The sequence below is a fragment of the Paramisgurnus dabryanus genome, chromosome 7, assembly GCF_030506205.2.
Source record: "Paramisgurnus dabryanus chromosome 7, PD_genome_1.1, whole genome shotgun sequence".
NCBI classification, from domain to species: Eukaryota; Metazoa; Chordata; class Actinopteri; order Cypriniformes; family Cobitidae; genus Paramisgurnus; species Paramisgurnus dabryanus.
In genome coordinates, this window is record NC_133343.1 from 19,939,530 (window position 1) to 19,957,450 (window position 17,921).

At 35.2% G+C, this 17,921-nt stretch overlaps 1 protein-coding gene across 5 annotated transcripts in view; it reads left to right on the forward strand.

Annotated features, from left to right (window-relative positions):
* The window catches only part of pex5la (peroxisomal biogenesis factor 5-like a), a 96,828-nt gene that overhangs the window by 40,895 nt on the left and 38,012 nt on the right, over positions 1 to 17,921 (forward strand). For 3 of the 5 annotated variants that reach the window (XM_065264904.2, XM_065264903.2, XM_065264905.2), the window contains 2 exons: positions 5,562 to 5,666; positions 13,050 to 13,161. In XM_065264904.2, coding sequence (XP_065120976.2) covers positions 5,562 to 5,666; positions 13,050 to 13,161 — 217 coding nt within the window. The remainder of the gene's footprint in view (positions 1 to 5,561; positions 5,667 to 13,049; positions 13,162 to 17,921) is intronic. The other 2 variants (XM_065264909.2, XM_065264908.2) reach the window with 1 other exon arrangement.

Below are 17,921 nucleotides of genomic sequence, written 5' to 3' on the forward strand. Positions count from 1 at the left end.
CGTTATAAACGTTGCTGTTACATAATCTACAGACTGAGCAGCGTGCAAGCACCGGTTTTAAAGTAGCCCACATCACAGATATATATGACCATGTCTGGCTACCACTATGTTTTACGTTATAATATGAATTAAGTAAAATGTGGCCCTATCTGTGAAATCTGTGAAAATCTTATAATCTAATTGTTCTATTTTAATCTAATAAAGTTTGATTTCAATTTAATTTCAATCTTTGACATGACCTTGCACTCTATAAAATGCTGGGTTATTTTCAAACCAACGTTGGGTCAAAAAGTGACAAGCCCAGCCTGCTGGGTTGTAATTTAACCCATGCTGGGTTGTTTTAACATATTTTTATCATTTTCTGAGTTAAAATCAACCCAGCTGCTGGATTCGTCCCTTTTTGACCCAACTAGATGCTATCTTTACTGGAAGATACTATTTGCACCTAAGTATTTTTGTAGTTTAACAGGATGCAATAATAACATAAAATGTAAATGATTATATTTATTAAATTTATTAAATGGATGCTGCATTTTTGGGATATAAAATCCCCTACCTAAATTGAGCCCTAACCCTACCCAATAAATACTTACACAGTTTTTCAATATTTTACTATGTTCTTACCTCAACTTAAACTAATTAATACATACCTATCGTTTTGCAATGGGTGCACTTAATCTTTGTACAGCGCGTTGTAAAAGTGTTAGCTTTTAGCCTACCCCCATTCATCCGGATCCAAACAAGGATACATTTATAAGCCACCAAACATTTCCATGTTTCCCCTATTTAAAGACTCAAAGTGCTGCAAACCAATTGCTCTTCCACCATACAATATAGTTCTCGTTTTTTTTTAAGCTTGAAAAAAATCACCACATTTTATTTTGACCCACCATCTTTACTTGTGTAACTACTCATGTAACAGTCTTTAAATAGGGAAAACGTGAAAGTGTTTGGTGGCTTCTAAATTCATCCCTGTTTGGATCCTAAGGATTGAATGGGGCTAGGCTAAATGCTAACACATTCACGACGCGATGTACAAAGATTAAGTGCACGCATTGAATAAAAGATAGGTATGTATTAATTTGTCTAACTTGACGTAAGAACATAGTAAAATATTGAAAAACGGTGTTGTTTTCCTTTAAAGGTACCATTTTTCGTGATCCAATTAGTGTGTAATACTGTTTTTAGAGCATAAATAATACCTTTTTAAAATTATAAAGCTCAAAGTTCAATGCCAACCGATATATTTTCTTAAACAAAATTTGCTTTTCAAGAACTACACCAAACGGCTTGTTTGGACTACAACCCTCTACTTCCCAGGTATATGACAACAATATTCAGAATTTTTGACTAACCTCTACCACAGGAATACACCAAAAAGGGATGTGACCTTGTTAAGCTTCCAGGGAGATGATGTTATTTTTCAACCCACAGTTGAGTCCCCTTTGTCTGGCCTTTGCTGAGGACAGCTTCCTCAACCTGGCATGACCTTCCTGGACAACGTGTACTAAGCTGCTGTCGAATCCCAACTCACTTGACCCAAGTTACACAATCAGAACTCGTTACGTGTTTCTGAAGAAGTGACATCATATAACAAGAAAGACATGAGCCTATTTTAGGACTATGAAAATAGCGGTATTAAGGAAAGTAAATTGTGTGGAAAAAAACAAAGTATTGAACATGAACACATGTTATTTTGGCACTGTTAACACAATCATAGCTAAGAAAACACAGGAAATAACGGCACCTCGTTTCAGCACTTTCAACCATTTTCTTAATTAGTATTGAAAATAAATGTCTTTTAAATATGAAATGTAATAGGTAAAGGGAGAAGAGAGAGGTCAGCAAAAGGCTGATTTGAACTCTCTACATCACATCAAAAGCATCATTGATGGGTGGAGTTAGTTTAAATAGTGTTTGCCAACAAGGGAAATAGTGTTTGCCAACTCATTGTAAATAGACACTCCGATATGTTAAACCCATGAATTGTGACTCAAAGATAATTTTTGGGAAAGACATAAACGATATATATAGCATTCTCTGTCACAGTCATTTGGAAATGTGAGACATTGTGTGATGATTCATTTACACATTGGCATGAAAAAGGTGGGAACAGTACTGTTTAATCAACTAAATGTAATTAATAACTTGTGATATTACTTTTTCAGAGGTGTTACTATAGCATAAGATTTAATTTGTACTCAAGATAGAATTTATTAGTTCAGCACCACTGATAACACCTGATACATTACCAGGCACTAGTGAGATTATATAATCTGAAAACTGTGTTAAAAACAAGGTTTCAGCATGGATTAATCGTTCATCTCATTTTAAAATCTTGTTTTCTTTATACGGCATTAAATATTGTCAGATTAAATGAAAGTTATGTGATAAAGTAAGTGAACTAGCCAAGTTTTTGTGATTTCTACAACAGAGACCATGATTTGGGACATTTTCAATTCCTTTTTCACAGTATAAAAAAACTGTGTGGTGCAAGATACCTGCTGAGATTCTGACAATCAATTAACAATTCAATTTAGATTAAAAATTTATTTTTTTGTCCAATGTTTTATATATTTTTCTTCTAAAATGATAAGAAAAACAGGGTCCCACACCTGTTAATCCCGATGCGTAGGATAGAGAGACAATGAAGTCCAATCATGTACAAAAATAAAAGGTGTCCCGCACACTATTAGGTCGCAAGTGTGTGGGATACCTTTTATTTTTGTACCTTCTAAAATTAGAAAATGCATTTACCATAATTAAAAGGTCATGTTTTACTCTAAAAAATTTAACCCAGCACAGGGTCAAAAGCACCATTGGTTTAAATTAACCCCCCAAAAAATTATTAAATTAAATTACAACCCAATGGGTTGTGTTCATCCCTTTTTGACCCAACTCTCAGTTGAAAATAACAAATAATTTTTTATTAACATACACATAATACAACATAACCAATAACAGAAAAAAGGGTGCAAGAAGATATAGTATAAATGTCGTCACTGGGGTGGTACCTTTTTAAAAAGTACACTTTTGTTTCTAAAGGTTGCATATTGGTACCTCAAAGGTACACATTGGTACCTTAGAGGTACATACTACCTCAAAGGTACATATCTGAAACAAAATCTGTACCCTACTAAGACTTTCGGTCACATGACTCAGTCTGTCTGCAGACGTAAGTGCTTTTTCTCCATTAATAGCATCAAGTTCTCTAGAGAGATGTCTGTAAGCCAAGTACACACTAGAACACTAAAACACGGTTATAAGGTAGAGTAGTCCAGTTGAACACAAGTAGTTCTTGTTTGAAGAGTGACGACAGTCTGATTCACAGAGAAAGATTACTTTTCTTATCTCTAATAGCAGAACCATGCAAGATTAGACTGTCAGGGAATACGTTTTATAGAAAAAAAGATGGTTAGGAAGTTTTAAGGGGTAAATCTTGCAGTTTTTCAGGAAACATATGCAAAATGCTATGTAAATTGTGGGGTTTTGCCATATATCATCTATTTCAAATCTAATTGTAGTCACTGCACTAGACTATAATTTGGGATGCAGAGATGGATGGTGCTTCTGTTTAAGATAGAATTGAGAAAATATGGATAGTTTCTCAGTAAAGCCAATTTAAGAAAACCATACTATATAGGTGATAGCTGTTTATTTTATGTTTTATGTTTCAATTAAACTACCATGGCCAAAAGCACTTGAAGACAAATTTAAATTTCAATTATTTTGAACAATGAGTAATTTGACAATGACTATTTATTTGGAGTTGGTCCTTCATATGCTGCTATGGTATAACAGCTTCCACTCTTCTGAGAAGCTTTCCACTAAATATTGGAATAAACTGCTGGGATTTGCTCCGATTCAGACTCGGGAAAATCAGTGATGTCACAAACCAACCTGATCTCACGAATTTCCGTGGCATTCTCACGGATTTCCGCATTTTTCCGTGGCCCTACCACAGACTGTCTTTTTCCGTGGCATTCTCACGGATTGGTTACTCAACTGTTTTGTCCTATTTTCTTACCATTGTCGCTTTGGTTTAGGGTTAGATTTTCATAAAATGACATCCTTACCGAAACCCAACTCTAAACCCAACGCCAGGAAACAATTGTTTAAAGTTTAGAAAATATAAAAGAATAAACCAGACAAAGTGTAAAAACCAATACTTAAAATGACATACTAACGCAAACACCAAGTCTAACCCTAAACCGAAGCAACAATGGTTTGAAAATAGGAAAAATCAGTTGAGGAACCAATCCCTGAGAATGCCACGAAAAATGAGAAAAAAATTCCGTGACTATCCCACAAAACTTTGTGAGATCATGTTGCACAAACTGAACCCAAAGCTGTTCCGCTTCTAGATCATTGCTTTTCACTTATCATTTCCCTCTGATGTTAGGGTTATGGTTAGGGTTGGAGTATTATTTACAAAATGTTGTCCTTGAGTCAACACAATATGTCCCCCTGAGGACATCTCTCACTTGGCAAAATCAGATCAGGCAAAGGTGTTCAGTGGACTTTTTCCTCATTCTTTTATGGAAAACCCACTAAAGCATTTCTTCATGGACCCTGCTTGTGCACAGGGACACTGTTGTATAGTTGTTGTCATAAAATATTGAATTGTTGCACTATATTGGTGTTGAATTGTTGCACTATGGTGTTTAATAGAAAAGTAAACATGCTTACAACATGAGAAATTAGCGATTAGCCAACAGGCTAATATCCGAAACAGATATTAAGTACACAATGCGATATTCCATCTAAAATATAGGTCATATGTCCCTTTTAATTTTAACAATCCACGTTTTCTGATATTCTTTATCCTGGGCAAATTTGTAAAACGATGCATTTTCTGTGTTTTGATGGGTGAATGAAGCATCCATACAAAACCAGCAGTTTAAAGCACACGCTCTGGACGTCAACATGGCGGCGGACTGAATAAGGTGTATTCTTCTTGCTTTTATGCACTTTTTACAAATAGGTGTAGATGACATAGCTAAACCCATTAACTACAAGTGGGTGTTCACAAAAGTGGTTGTTTAGGCTTAAAGAGATGTGATTTCATTTGGCAGTGCATTCGTTTCTTGTTGTCTCGACTCTCGAGTAATGCAAAGTTGAATAGAGTATTGTACTGGTTTCTAATAGATTTCAACTATTCTATAACTTGTCCTTGGAGCAGTATGATTCTCTGCTTACTGCAGGGGAGGAAATGGTTGACTGAAAGTGACAGACTAGCTATACATCTCTGTCTCTGTAGTTCAGATAAAGGCAGTTAACCATAGCCACACTATCACTCACATGACTGCAGTGGCCTTTTTGTGGTCTTGCACTTCATCGGGCAAAGTAAAAAAGTGGGTGACGTTTAAGAGAGTGAGAATATGTTTAGGCCCCATATAATACAGCTGTTTTCACATGTGGTGGCTTTATTTTGAACCATGAACCATGTCAGTCTGTTACCAAATACAACGTTGAGCCTTGTACCACCCTAGGACAAGTAATATTTGGAATATCTAAATATTCTGTCCTGACATAAGTCATTGTTGATTTCACTGTTGTAGGGGAAAGACGCTAGGGCTGCAGATAAGACCGTTGCCATGGTCCTGAAGGAGATACCCAATAAGGCGTCCTCAGAAGGCAAACCCCTCCTCACGATGACAAACAAGGTGGGCAGAACTACTGCAGCCATATGCAAAAGTGCTGATGATGATGCGGGTGATAATTTCCATTGGGACTGATTTCATTCAGAGCTGCTGTATAAACAAAGGTTTTCCCATCAGGCAAGACCTGTCACAGACAATATATAACAGGAACAAAAGACATTTTTAGTGGACTCATGGGGCAACAGAGATATGCAGAATAGGATTTTAAAACACACCCTTTAGCTTTGTATAGATTTATCTAATACTGGCACTTTACCACATACCCTAAACATTTACCTGTAATTCCTTTCATACTGTAAGTTAATCTTTAATATACAATAAAATATAGTGGTTAAGCTGGTGTAGCATGCTGGTTTTAGAGTGGTTTAGGGCACTTTTAGCTGATCTTAGGCTGGAAGACCAGTTGACCCAACAGCTTAACCCAGCTGATCCATCAATTTTACCAGTCTCCCAGCATAACCAGATCAGCTAAAAATTGTCCAAAACGCCACTAATACAACTGGGAGACCAGCTAAAACCATTCAAACATCTTTTAGCTGGTCTTTTCTCAGTAGGGATAACATGCAGGTTCCACTAACAGCATATGACAGCACAAGCAAGTTTATTTGATTTCAGAACATTTCTGGCAAAAATACATTTTCTAGCTCTTCAGTGGTTGATTTTAGGCAAGGTAATGCAATTGTCATAGTTTTGCCTCTGTGGTCTGTGGATCATTCTGTGTTATAATCCCATTAGTTCTTCTTTTAGTTCTCTATATCTGTTTCAGGTTTTGCCTACATTGTTTGGACCAAATTTCCCCAGGATATAAAACCTGAAATCATCTTCAATACAATATATTAAGGGGACCAACTGTCCCCCCGATGAAAGCTTAATGAACATACTAAATAATGCAAGGTGATCTCATGAGAATACGGGTGTGTTTTACGTAAAGTGTGGTTGTACCACACGCACATTTACTTACGTTTTCATAAACACTGAGACGTATAATATTGACATGTTGAAAGGACTTATACATAATTTATTTACATATTAACAGCTTTACAAACGTACAGATTTGCACTCATTTCTATTCATATTTATCAAAATAGCAGGCATTGGCGTTTCTTAATCATATTAATGTCGTATTTTCTGACTTATTTTATAAAGAGAGTTTACACAATATTAAACAAAAATGAGTCAAATTTCTGTAAGTATTTTACCATTTTGCAATATTTAGTTTGTTTCCCATGACACACAAAATACGTTTTCTTCTATGCAACAATAATTACACCAAGACACAACATAAAGTCACAAAAGATTCAAAGTCAAACCACATCTTAAAAATTAATACTATTGCAAGGAACCGATACAAATTCAGCCCTTTATCCAGCGATCTTAAATCCAGTTCTCAGCAGCGACTGTAAATGTCAAATCTCCTATTCTTTATGATTTCAAATTCAAATATTGTGCCACAAGAAACTTAAGTCTACACAACATCACGTAACATTTGATAATTATACAGTATATGCATATTATGCGCACAGTCAGTGTTCACGCATCGGCTTGGCAGGGTTGCCAGATTTGCGTTAGAATCAAATCTATCCCAATGACCTTTTTCCACATAGCAAAACTTTACTTTCATTTACTACATATATATATTGAGAGCTGATGAACATGTGCAGTCCATGCCAACATTTTTAAAGTAATCAATTTCCACAGAAAAACACGGACTTGGCAACACTAGTTTACATAGCGCCTTGACGCTCCAATAAGGCGGACCACTTGCTTTTAATGGCCCATAGACACAGCTGCTAATGATTTATCTGTGGCTACCAAATATATACATATCTGTACCTTATGGTATGTATTAGGAACATTTTTAGAGGTACTGCCCCAGTGACAGCTTGGGTACAGTTTGACCATTTTTCTAACACTGTAAAATTTAAATGGAATGCTTAAATTTTTATAAGATTTAGGCTAAAACATCTAAAAATTTGCAAAATAAACATTTAATGTAAATATCTGACTTGTATAGTCCTAATAAAAATGTATATATGCAGCTTTGTTTGAGTGTTGGGGTTTAGGGGAATTTATGCTAGTCTATAAGATAAAACAACCAGTGTGTCATGTCTGTGCATAACATTGTTGTCTGCATGCAGTAATATATGTTTGTGTTGTATTGATGCAAAGCAGATTATGATTTTAAGCAATTTAATTATAATTGCATTACACTGCGCTTTGTCAATAGACAAATGACCTAAAGCCAACTTAACTTGTTTGCTTTGTCCATCATAGCATAAAGTTTGGTTTTCACATCAGGTGAGATAGTTTATTGATCTTTAATGGCACATTTCTCTGCGTAGAGTCTTATCTAAACCGATGTTTTATCAGATCATTATTGACCTATTTAACCACAGTCTGGAACTTCACCATCACCTCAGTCTCTTTAGTCTTGTGAAACAACAGTATGTTAATACAAAACAGCTGTTTTAACCTGTTAAGACTTTCACAAATAGGACTAAAAATCATTCATTCATACATAATGCAGTTGTGAACGTTCGTGCTGTTATTTATGAAACTATTATTGGCTCACATGAGTCTACCCCCCTCGACCTACCTCTCAAACACTCCCTCTATTTCTCGAACCCTCCCCCTTAAGAGTCATATAGCCAAACTGGTTCCATGTTCCCTTGACAACAATATCTTGGCATTAACACCAGGAGCTAAACCCATGTGACACAATTAACTGAAGTTTTCCATGACATAATTCTTGATTTGTCCTTCAGGAAAGCATAGAAAGCATGATGTTATACATAAAAGCCATAAAAGATATGTAATGGTTGGTTGATTATAAGCAACAGTATTTAAATGGCAATCCTTTGACGAATTTATATTTCTTCTTATATCAACAAGCCTTATATTTTTTTTCATAGTTAACCGCAGTGTCAGTACAAGGTAACCAGCACTGTAATGTTTTCACAGGGCTGCATGTGGTTGCTATAAATGCCCTGGAGCATCATGTCTGGATAGCACATCAGATGCACAATGATGGTACAGTCTCAGAATAGAACATTTTGCACAACGTGAATCATCAAATCCTAATTTTAACTAAAGTGTGTGACCTTGATGCAAGTCTTGGTTGATTATTATGTACCTTCGGTTGCAATATTCCTTTTGTTTAACCTTAAATAACTATTTTTAATAAGACTTTTATGCTATCAACAAACAAACATAGCAAGACACACATGTGAGGATATTTTCATATTATGGCCATTCTCTGTGAACATATGATTGAGATTAAAATCCCAGTGGATCAGCAGTTTCTAAAAATGTGAACCTATCTGTGAAATCTAGACTAAAGTCTTATAATCTTATGAGATTTGAAGCATCAGACTTTCATTGATTTTATTATTTGGCCTTGCTCAGTCAGTTTTAATGTATTTTCGAAAGTTCTGTACATTGTCAAATAATTTTATGTAGAAAACAATAAATCACACAAAATTACTTTTTGGGTCTGTGAAACCTGCTTATTTGGTATCGACAAACATGCCCCGTTCAAAGTCACCTAAATCACACGTCCTCCCCAATGCATGGTTTTAATGTATGCATGCCTAAATGCTTTGAGCTGCCGCCATGCGATTGGCTGATTAGATCAGTGGTTCTCAAAATTAACATTTGAATGAAACAAAACATATTAAATATACAATGTAGTGCTATTGGTTAGTAGCTTTTTTTAGGTTTAATTATACAGAATTTATGAGAAATTAATGTATTTTATAAAAATGTCATTCAAATGGGGCCCCCTGGCACCATCTCAGGGCCCCCCAGTTTGAGAACCACTGGATTAGATATTTATGTTATGTGTATAAATGCTTGATGAACCACTTTTTGTCACATCCAGTATTATCTGTGATAATATTAATTTTTTTGGCTTGTGATGTTGCACATTCTCAGGGTTGAGGGGTCAAGTTCTGATTAAAACTACATTTTATGTTAGTTTAGCTGGTGTTTGCTATAATTACAGCAAAATAAGCAGTCTTGGGGAAAGGGTTGTTTGTTTTTGTTAGAGATGATGGGTTAATAGAGCGTATGAGGTGTGATGAGACAATAAAGCAACTTCAATCAACAACATCAAAGTGGTGTGAGAAGAGAGGAAAAGCAGGTGCACGTCTTTAGTTGAGAGGAAGCAGTTTGCTATAATAAAGGCTGAGTTTATACTGATGTCTAGCTTTAGTTGTGTTCAGTTGAACATGTAAATGACCTGACGTTAGCGTTTGGAAAAACTTCCGTTATTCATAAAAAATCACATTTATATATGGCATGAAATGCATATAAAATATAAACAATTGAGCTAGACAGAGGCACACGATCAAGGTGGTTTTGGGTGTTAGAAATATGTGCATCACCAATGAAGGAGATCAGTTTTTCTTTATTTGCAGTACTACTCCCCTAAAAATGTTCCAACAATCTCTTTGTCGGATGATTGGAATAAATCAGACTGGCTAAAAATAATTTAACTGTTTTGCAATGTGACTGCAGTCATCTTGTGTAATCACAAATTTTAATGAAAGCAACCCTGTTATATTTGTGGAAAACATGAAGAAATATTTAGTTTAACACTGAATAGAGGGGAATTATATAATTAAGAAATAGAGCCAGAAACATGAAATATTCCCCTCTCTCATTATGACCCTTATTCCTCTGGCATTCACTGGGGAAGAAGTAATGCTTTTATAATAAGCCTGTGAGAGTCCTCCAAACTTAAGCACACAAATCATTATTATGCATCCGTACAGGAGATGCTATTACATAACCTAACCAGAGACTTTATATGCTCTATAAGTGGTAAAATAAATAATAGGTATGATGACAAAATTTTCAAAAACCCCAAAGCTGAAAATTTATCACATGACTAGACAAAGCATACATTCCCATTTACAAAGATAAATGGATTGTACAAATCTGTAGAGGATTGAGAAAGTTATGATATTTTTATTATTAGAAATCAGAGGAAAAAGTTATATATGGATGTCAATGGAAGGTGTGTGACCGAAAATGCTGCTTATTTATGTTTTTGCTTGGATCTTTCTCATTTAATTAGATATTTGCATGAAATTTTAACAGACTTTAGAATTTGTTAGTTATTTCAAATAAAATTTTCGCAATTTATTTAAAGTAACACGCCGGATGAAACCCAGAAGTTCGACCCAGAAATTTGACGTGCGTGCCTGCAATGTCAACATTGCTATAAATAAGACTTAAAATTGAACTTCTGTTTGAGGATTAAGATATAATCAATGATATTATCTATGGAATTGTAAACTTTAATTTGTTTTAACTTAAACCTGAGTTTTTCAAAAGACACTACTAGGCAAGGCAACAGTTTAAGGTGATTGTAGCATTTTTCTTTTTTAACTTTCAAACATATGCTACAAGCTGTTTTAACAGCAGGAGTTCAACTTGGGTAACATCAGCCATTGCAGTCAGCCAAGAGATACATTTCCTCCCTGACACCAGCAGAGCCAGAAGTTGTCTCTGCAACCCAATTATGTTTCCTGGGTCAGTGTTTTGGCAAATAATATCACAACAGGAATCTTTTCCAAATGATCCAGGGGCCAGCATACACTGCTATCAATATTCATAAATATTCAGCATGTAATTTAACGCCTCATTCAGACTCTAGGGGGCGGTTTCCCGGACAGGGATAAGACTAGTCCTAGACTAAAACATTTTTAAGAGCTGTCCAAACTGAAAACAACTTGCACTGACATTACTTAAAATACATCAGTGCCCTTTGTTTTGCCTCAAAATGCACACAGGTAATTTTTTAGTAAGGCATTTTTGTTAAAACTAGTTATATTTCCTAATTAAACTAAGGTAGTCCTGGATTAAGCTAATCCCTGTCCGGGAAACCACCCCTAGATCAGTTCTTTCCAATTCTTTCCAATTAAATCTTTAAATCTCTCTGTCTTCTAGGCATTAAAATCCCTTGAATCATGTTCAGTCATTATGAGTTTAATGTTGCAATGGGCCCTATACACTGAAATGCAATATAAAAGGGAAATTCACCCAAAAATGAAATTGCTGTTTTAATTTAATCAAGCTCATGTAATTCTAGAAAAAATAACAAAAACTGAGAATATACATGGAGAAAAAAGACTGAAATGATATGTACACATAAAAAATTCAAATTAAGCACAAAAAGCTTCACTATGTTACAAACATGACTTTCCTGCCCAAAACATGACATTTTTAAATAAATGACATTCAGTGTGCTGTATTCATGTACTGTACTGAACAGAGCTCTCCTATGAGTCTTTGGCACAGCTGAATGCACACACGGAGAACAAGCGAATGATGATTGATGTGTTGTTTCCATTCTGTAGACAGAGGGCCACCTCACTGCCAGTCTCTCAGGAGAACATACACACATTCTGTCATTCTTACACATAGTACACTAATGGGGGCATTACAGTATATAGAAAGCCTCGCATCTTGTCATAATTACATTCATATACGATTACTTTGTGCTGTGAAATGGAAAAACAAGCAATATGCACTATGTGTGATTTTAATGTGCTATTTACTCATTGTGGTTGTCAAACTATTTAATACATATTCAATATTAGTAAACAATAGCTAAATTCACTGTGGCTCTGTGTTATCCCTTAGGTGTTCTTAATTCAGTGTAAACCACGACTGCCTGGGATTTAATGCTTTATTTTCTCCCACAGTATAGCACTTTGTTGACCACTGCAGTGGAGGAAATCAAAAAATCTGTCCAATTACATGTTTTTGCTTTGTCATGTGAATACAGTCCGAGCCGGATTCAGTCTCACAATTCTCGGTGCGCCACTTCAAATAACTTGAAAATGCTTGCTTGCATTTGCTAAAAAACCAATGGAAACATACTTTTTTATTTCTACAACCGGCTCTATAAAAACGTACTTGGAAAATCATGCTGTAAAGATTATGTATATGTAAAAAGTAGATTTTTTTACATTAAGAACATACTATGTTGAAAACGACTTCAGGCTCAACATTTCTAAATTATCTTCGGGCACTTCAAGCACAATTCCTATTAATAAATAGGTCTAAGTCTTTATCTACTTTGTGAAATACCTTGTTTGATATAACCCAGACAGTGACGACTCCAAACCGTATTTGTGCCGGAGCCGCTGACTTCGGCCCGGATCTGGTGCGTGGTCATCTGCTGTCTGGGAAGGGTGTTATTTCAAACAATGGTAAAAAAATAGACAGTCAAAGGAGCTGAAGAGGAAGATTACTGCCGTTTTACGCAGAGATGATCACTACATGGACGCTGAATGCAATTCAAGCAATAAGAGTACTAGAGGCCAAGTGCAACAATGTGAATCTCACCAGTTACTTCTGCTTGATTTTTTTCAGCTGGTGAGTGAGCAACAAGAGAGCCGTCCCTTGCTGAGCCCCTCCATTGATGATTTCCTTTGTGAGACCAAGTGTGATGGAGCTGCCCGTCCAGTAACCTCCAACACAGCAGGTACTGGAGATACTCACCATTCTACGTCTCCTAAAACTCTTATTTCTGTATTGTCCAAAACATCTACACAAACTTATCAAACAAAATATAATATTTGTGTCTGTTTTGATAAAGAGACATCAATCGTTTATCCTTACAGATGTTGTCAGTGTTATATATAGATTTTATATATAAAATACACAATACAATAACCAAACCATCTATACATCTTATGAAAACTTTGCAATAATGCCATGTATTCTACAATTTAATATTTTTCATATTTTCTATTTTTTTTTAAGTTTTATTTATACTTTTGCATAGCCTGTACTAAGATGTATTTACTGTAAAGCTGCTTTGCAATGAAAGTTCCACACTCTTAGAAAAAAAGTAAATAAAAAAACAGGAAGGTACAAAAGTTGTCACTGGGGCAATATCTTTTCAAAGTAAATTTTTCTCTCAATAAAGTACATTTTTGTACCTAAAAGGTGAATATTGGTACTTTAAAGATACAATTTGTACCTAAGAGGTACCTCTAAAGTGCATACTGTATCTGTACCAAAATGGTACATACTAGGAACTTTTCAAATTGTACAGTACTGTCCCAGTCACAACTTTTCTACCTTTTTTCTGACTGCATACACGCTCAGAAATAAAGGTACACAACAGGGGCATCGCTAGACCCCTTTTACTGGGGCACGTGTCCCAGTGTAAATCTTTTGTGTCCCGGTGTAAATCTCCAGTTTAAATTTTAGCAGTTAACTAGTGCAATCCTTTACAAAGACAATCGCGGCAAAAACTGATCTTTATGCAAAGTAGTTACCCAATTTAGGCTTGTAAAAGCGACAAAGCATTCGCATTGACGCGTGCACGCACGTATCCATGGCCGCGCGCGTTTGCGTTGACCGCGCACAACCGCATTCAAAAGGTGACGCCACGCGAGTGTTTATGAAAGCATAACGAAACTAAAGTAAGTTTCTAAATAATAATGCTAATATTATTTTGATTCGATCATTATTGGCTTCTGTAGATGGACATCAGAAATGTTTTGTGCAAAGCAGGGAAAGGGAAGAAGAAAGGAGAGATGATGAGTTTAAGAGAGGTAAGACAAACTACATCCTGACCCTGTCAGGTCTCAAACATTAGAGGAAAAATCTCAGGAAAACCTTTTGTCAATTGGATTGTTGCCGAGAAAATCAACAGATGAATGTGTTATACTGTTCTGTATTTTCAGATATTAAATTAATATTTAGTTCACTAATATTTAACTCTAGGACACTAACTTACATAACAGTTAGCAGTAACTATGACTGAGATTATTTAGTATAGCAGTCAAAATGACTGGTTTCTTAAAGCAACACTAAAGAGTTATTGCTCTTTGCTCCCCCTACAGGTTAGACGCGTAATTGTTCATTAGCACTGTCGTAAATACTGGAGCATAGCTGGCTCTGATTGGAATGTAGGTCTGCCATAAAGCAAGTTTTTGTAGTTTTCACTCGAACTACAGGACCGCTACCCGACGGTTGGAAACTTCTTTAGTGCGGTTTTGGCCCATAGAGGGCTGCAAAGCGAATGTGAAAGTGCCATTCACCCTGTTTTGAGTGGATGAACCACTGCAACTTTTTTGGAAACGTTATTTTAAGGTAAAAAAAAACTCTTTGGTGTTGCTTTAAAATATTCTTGTAAAAATAAGTTATTAATCATTGCTATCATTGTATAATGTAGAAAATATTTCTCTGCTGTCATTATTTACAAACATCTTATGCCATTTATGCCTCCAAACATGTTAATTATGTTAGGTATGATGAAGATTACACTTGTATATGTGTATCTTTCGCAGTAACTGTTGCACTGTAGAATAGTGGGCTAAGCAAAGGACATTGTATAGAAGTGTTGCACACCTCTTGCAGACAGCAGGCTTTCAAAAAAAAGTCAGCAAAAAATGGGGGGCCTGTGCCCCAGTAGAGCTTTATGTCTAGCAACGCCCCTGGTACACAATGAGATATGTCTCTATGAGATATATCTCTATTTTAGAAACTAAAACTATATTTATTCACTTGCTTCTCCACATGCCTATATTACAAAACAATGACTTCCATTGCTTGAAAAGTTTCTATATTAAGAAAAACAACATATTGTATCTGCAAACAGAATGTGTTTGGAGTGTCTTTTGATTTGTATGTAATGAAGCAGCAATCTTTAATTATTATAAAATGTCTCAGAGCAAATTGCTAACTGAGGATTAGAAAATGCAATGCAGAACTTTCGAAATAAAAAATGTTACAATATGCTTACTTACTTCACAGTATGAAAGATTTACCATTTATCAAGCAAGTAGTAAAGGCGCCAGCTATTGATCTATATACACTGTAGTTGAGTATCTGAGTGTCGGACTTGAGTCTGAAGTCAGACAAGCATTACATTAAAGTAGCAATGAGTGTGTCTGACATGTTTTTTTGTAAATTAGCATTTTTATCATGCTCTTATGTTTAGTTTCAGTAATTTTACTTTAATGGCAATGAAAAGGTTATTATAAGTGGCTGATATGCCTTATTTTCACAAATGTCACGTTCACTAGTCATTTCAGTGGTATTTAACAAATTTAAGTGTATTTTGCTGCAAAACCCTCTAAGTGCATGCAAGCTTTTTGGCAAAAACCTCAAATTCTAAAAGAAATCGACTTCTATGCCAAGACAGTTGTAAAATCCCTAAATATGCGCACTCTCAGAAAGGTACAAGAAGATACAAAAGTTTTGTACACTTTTGTACCTAAAAGGTGCATATTGGTAACCAAAAAGACCCTTTGGTACCTTGTAGGTACATTATGGTACCTCAAAGGTACATATCTGTACCAAAATGGTACATATTACCACCCTTTTTCAACATGATTTCACGGAAAGTCGTGTTATAATCACGAAAATATTTATTAATTTACTCTTATCCATGGCACGAAATGCAGCTTTTTACATGCCTTGAGCACAAATGTCTTTTTCGTGTCACTCACACGAATTTCTATAAATAGTTTTTCATGGACGTGGCACGACTTTCTTTTTTGTGTCATTTTATGGATTGTTTTCTCATTTTTTTTCACTATTTTAAAATCATTGTCGTTTGGGGTTGGGGTTAGATTTGGGGTTTGGGTTAGGATGTACTTTCATGTATTGGTTTCTACATGATTTTCTTCCGCTTTTGAAACCATGTTCGCCCGGAGATGGGGTTAGATTAGGGGTTTGGGTTAGGATGTTAAAATTTTACAGAAAGTGATTCTAACCCCAACCCCAAGCGACAATGGTACAAAAAAACAATGAGAAAACAATACATAAAATGAAACGAAAAAGAAAGTCGTGCCACAGCCACGATAAACTATTTATAGAAATTTGTACAAAAAAGACATTCGTGCTCAAGGCACGTAATAAAGCTGAATTCCGTGCCATGGACATGAATAAAATATTCTAATTTTTCATGACTATAATACGACTTTCGGTGAGATCAATCTGCCCTTTTTACAGGGTACCGTCCCAGTGACAATTTTTGTATTTCTGAGAGTGTTGAAACGTTGCAAATAATTAAAGTCAGAATGTAAAACTGAGAAAACTGAACCACACAATATTGAGAGCTGGGATCCATGAGACCACATACTTGTATGGTCCAAGTACACAATGGACGCAAGTTTGAATGTGATCGTAGCGGATTCTGCCAACAAAGCAATGGTATTTCGGAATGACCTGAGGCCGGGATTAAGCAGATTTCAAGTAAGGGTATTTGATGAACATAATACATGCCGAGAGCATTCAGTCAATATCATTATCTCATTTTTGACAGAGGTGGCATTTAAAGTATCTTTTGCATATGAGCTCCTCTTGTGTTTTATGAATACGATTATATAATTTTGTGGCTCAATAGAAATCAAATGTAATTTAAAGCAAAAAAATTATGTGTTTAAAAGAACATCAGACTCTTTGAAGCCTCTTTAAACAGAATACAGGTACAATCCTAAAACTGAAATAAACTATTTGGTTCCTTAAAGAACCATTCAGTCAAAGGTTTTCAGAAGAATTTTTTATACCTTTTTATAATCTAAAGAACCTTCATAACAAAGATCCTATTTTAGGATGTTAAAGATTCTTTGTGTAATTATTCAGCAACAACTTGTTATTTTATGGCATCGTGAAGCACCTTTATTTTAAAAAGTATAGAAATTATTATATCTATTTTAATTCAGGTCTTTAACAGGATCTGCTGTAATCTTTAAAAATGAATGCATCTGAATTCATTTATTATTCTGTGGAGGATTCTGAGTGCATTTTATGAAATAAGATACAAAAACACTACTTCATTTTCTTTTGGTTTCTGAGACAGACACTAGGTGTTAGGCCACGTAAGTACGCTATTTTGTCTATTAATGACTTATGAGATTCAAAGCACATTAAGGCACACTTGAGTCTCAGCTCTATATAGCTCTACTGTATATCTATGAGTACAAACCTTGAAGTTAATGGAAGTCTGTTGACACTTGCAACTGTAACATTTAAGCAAAAATTCAAAAGCATCAGATGTATGCTGATGTATCTCAATCTTTTTACAGTAAAGGGGTCCTATTATACAATTTTGTTTGATTTTGAGATTGCTTGAATACATTTACACGAATAGTAGTCCTATTACGTCTTTCACTTTTAAAACTTCACATGCTCATGTATCAGACCGTTTCAAATGGAGTCTTATGGACCTATATATATATACAGTATATATATATATATATATATATATATATATATATATAT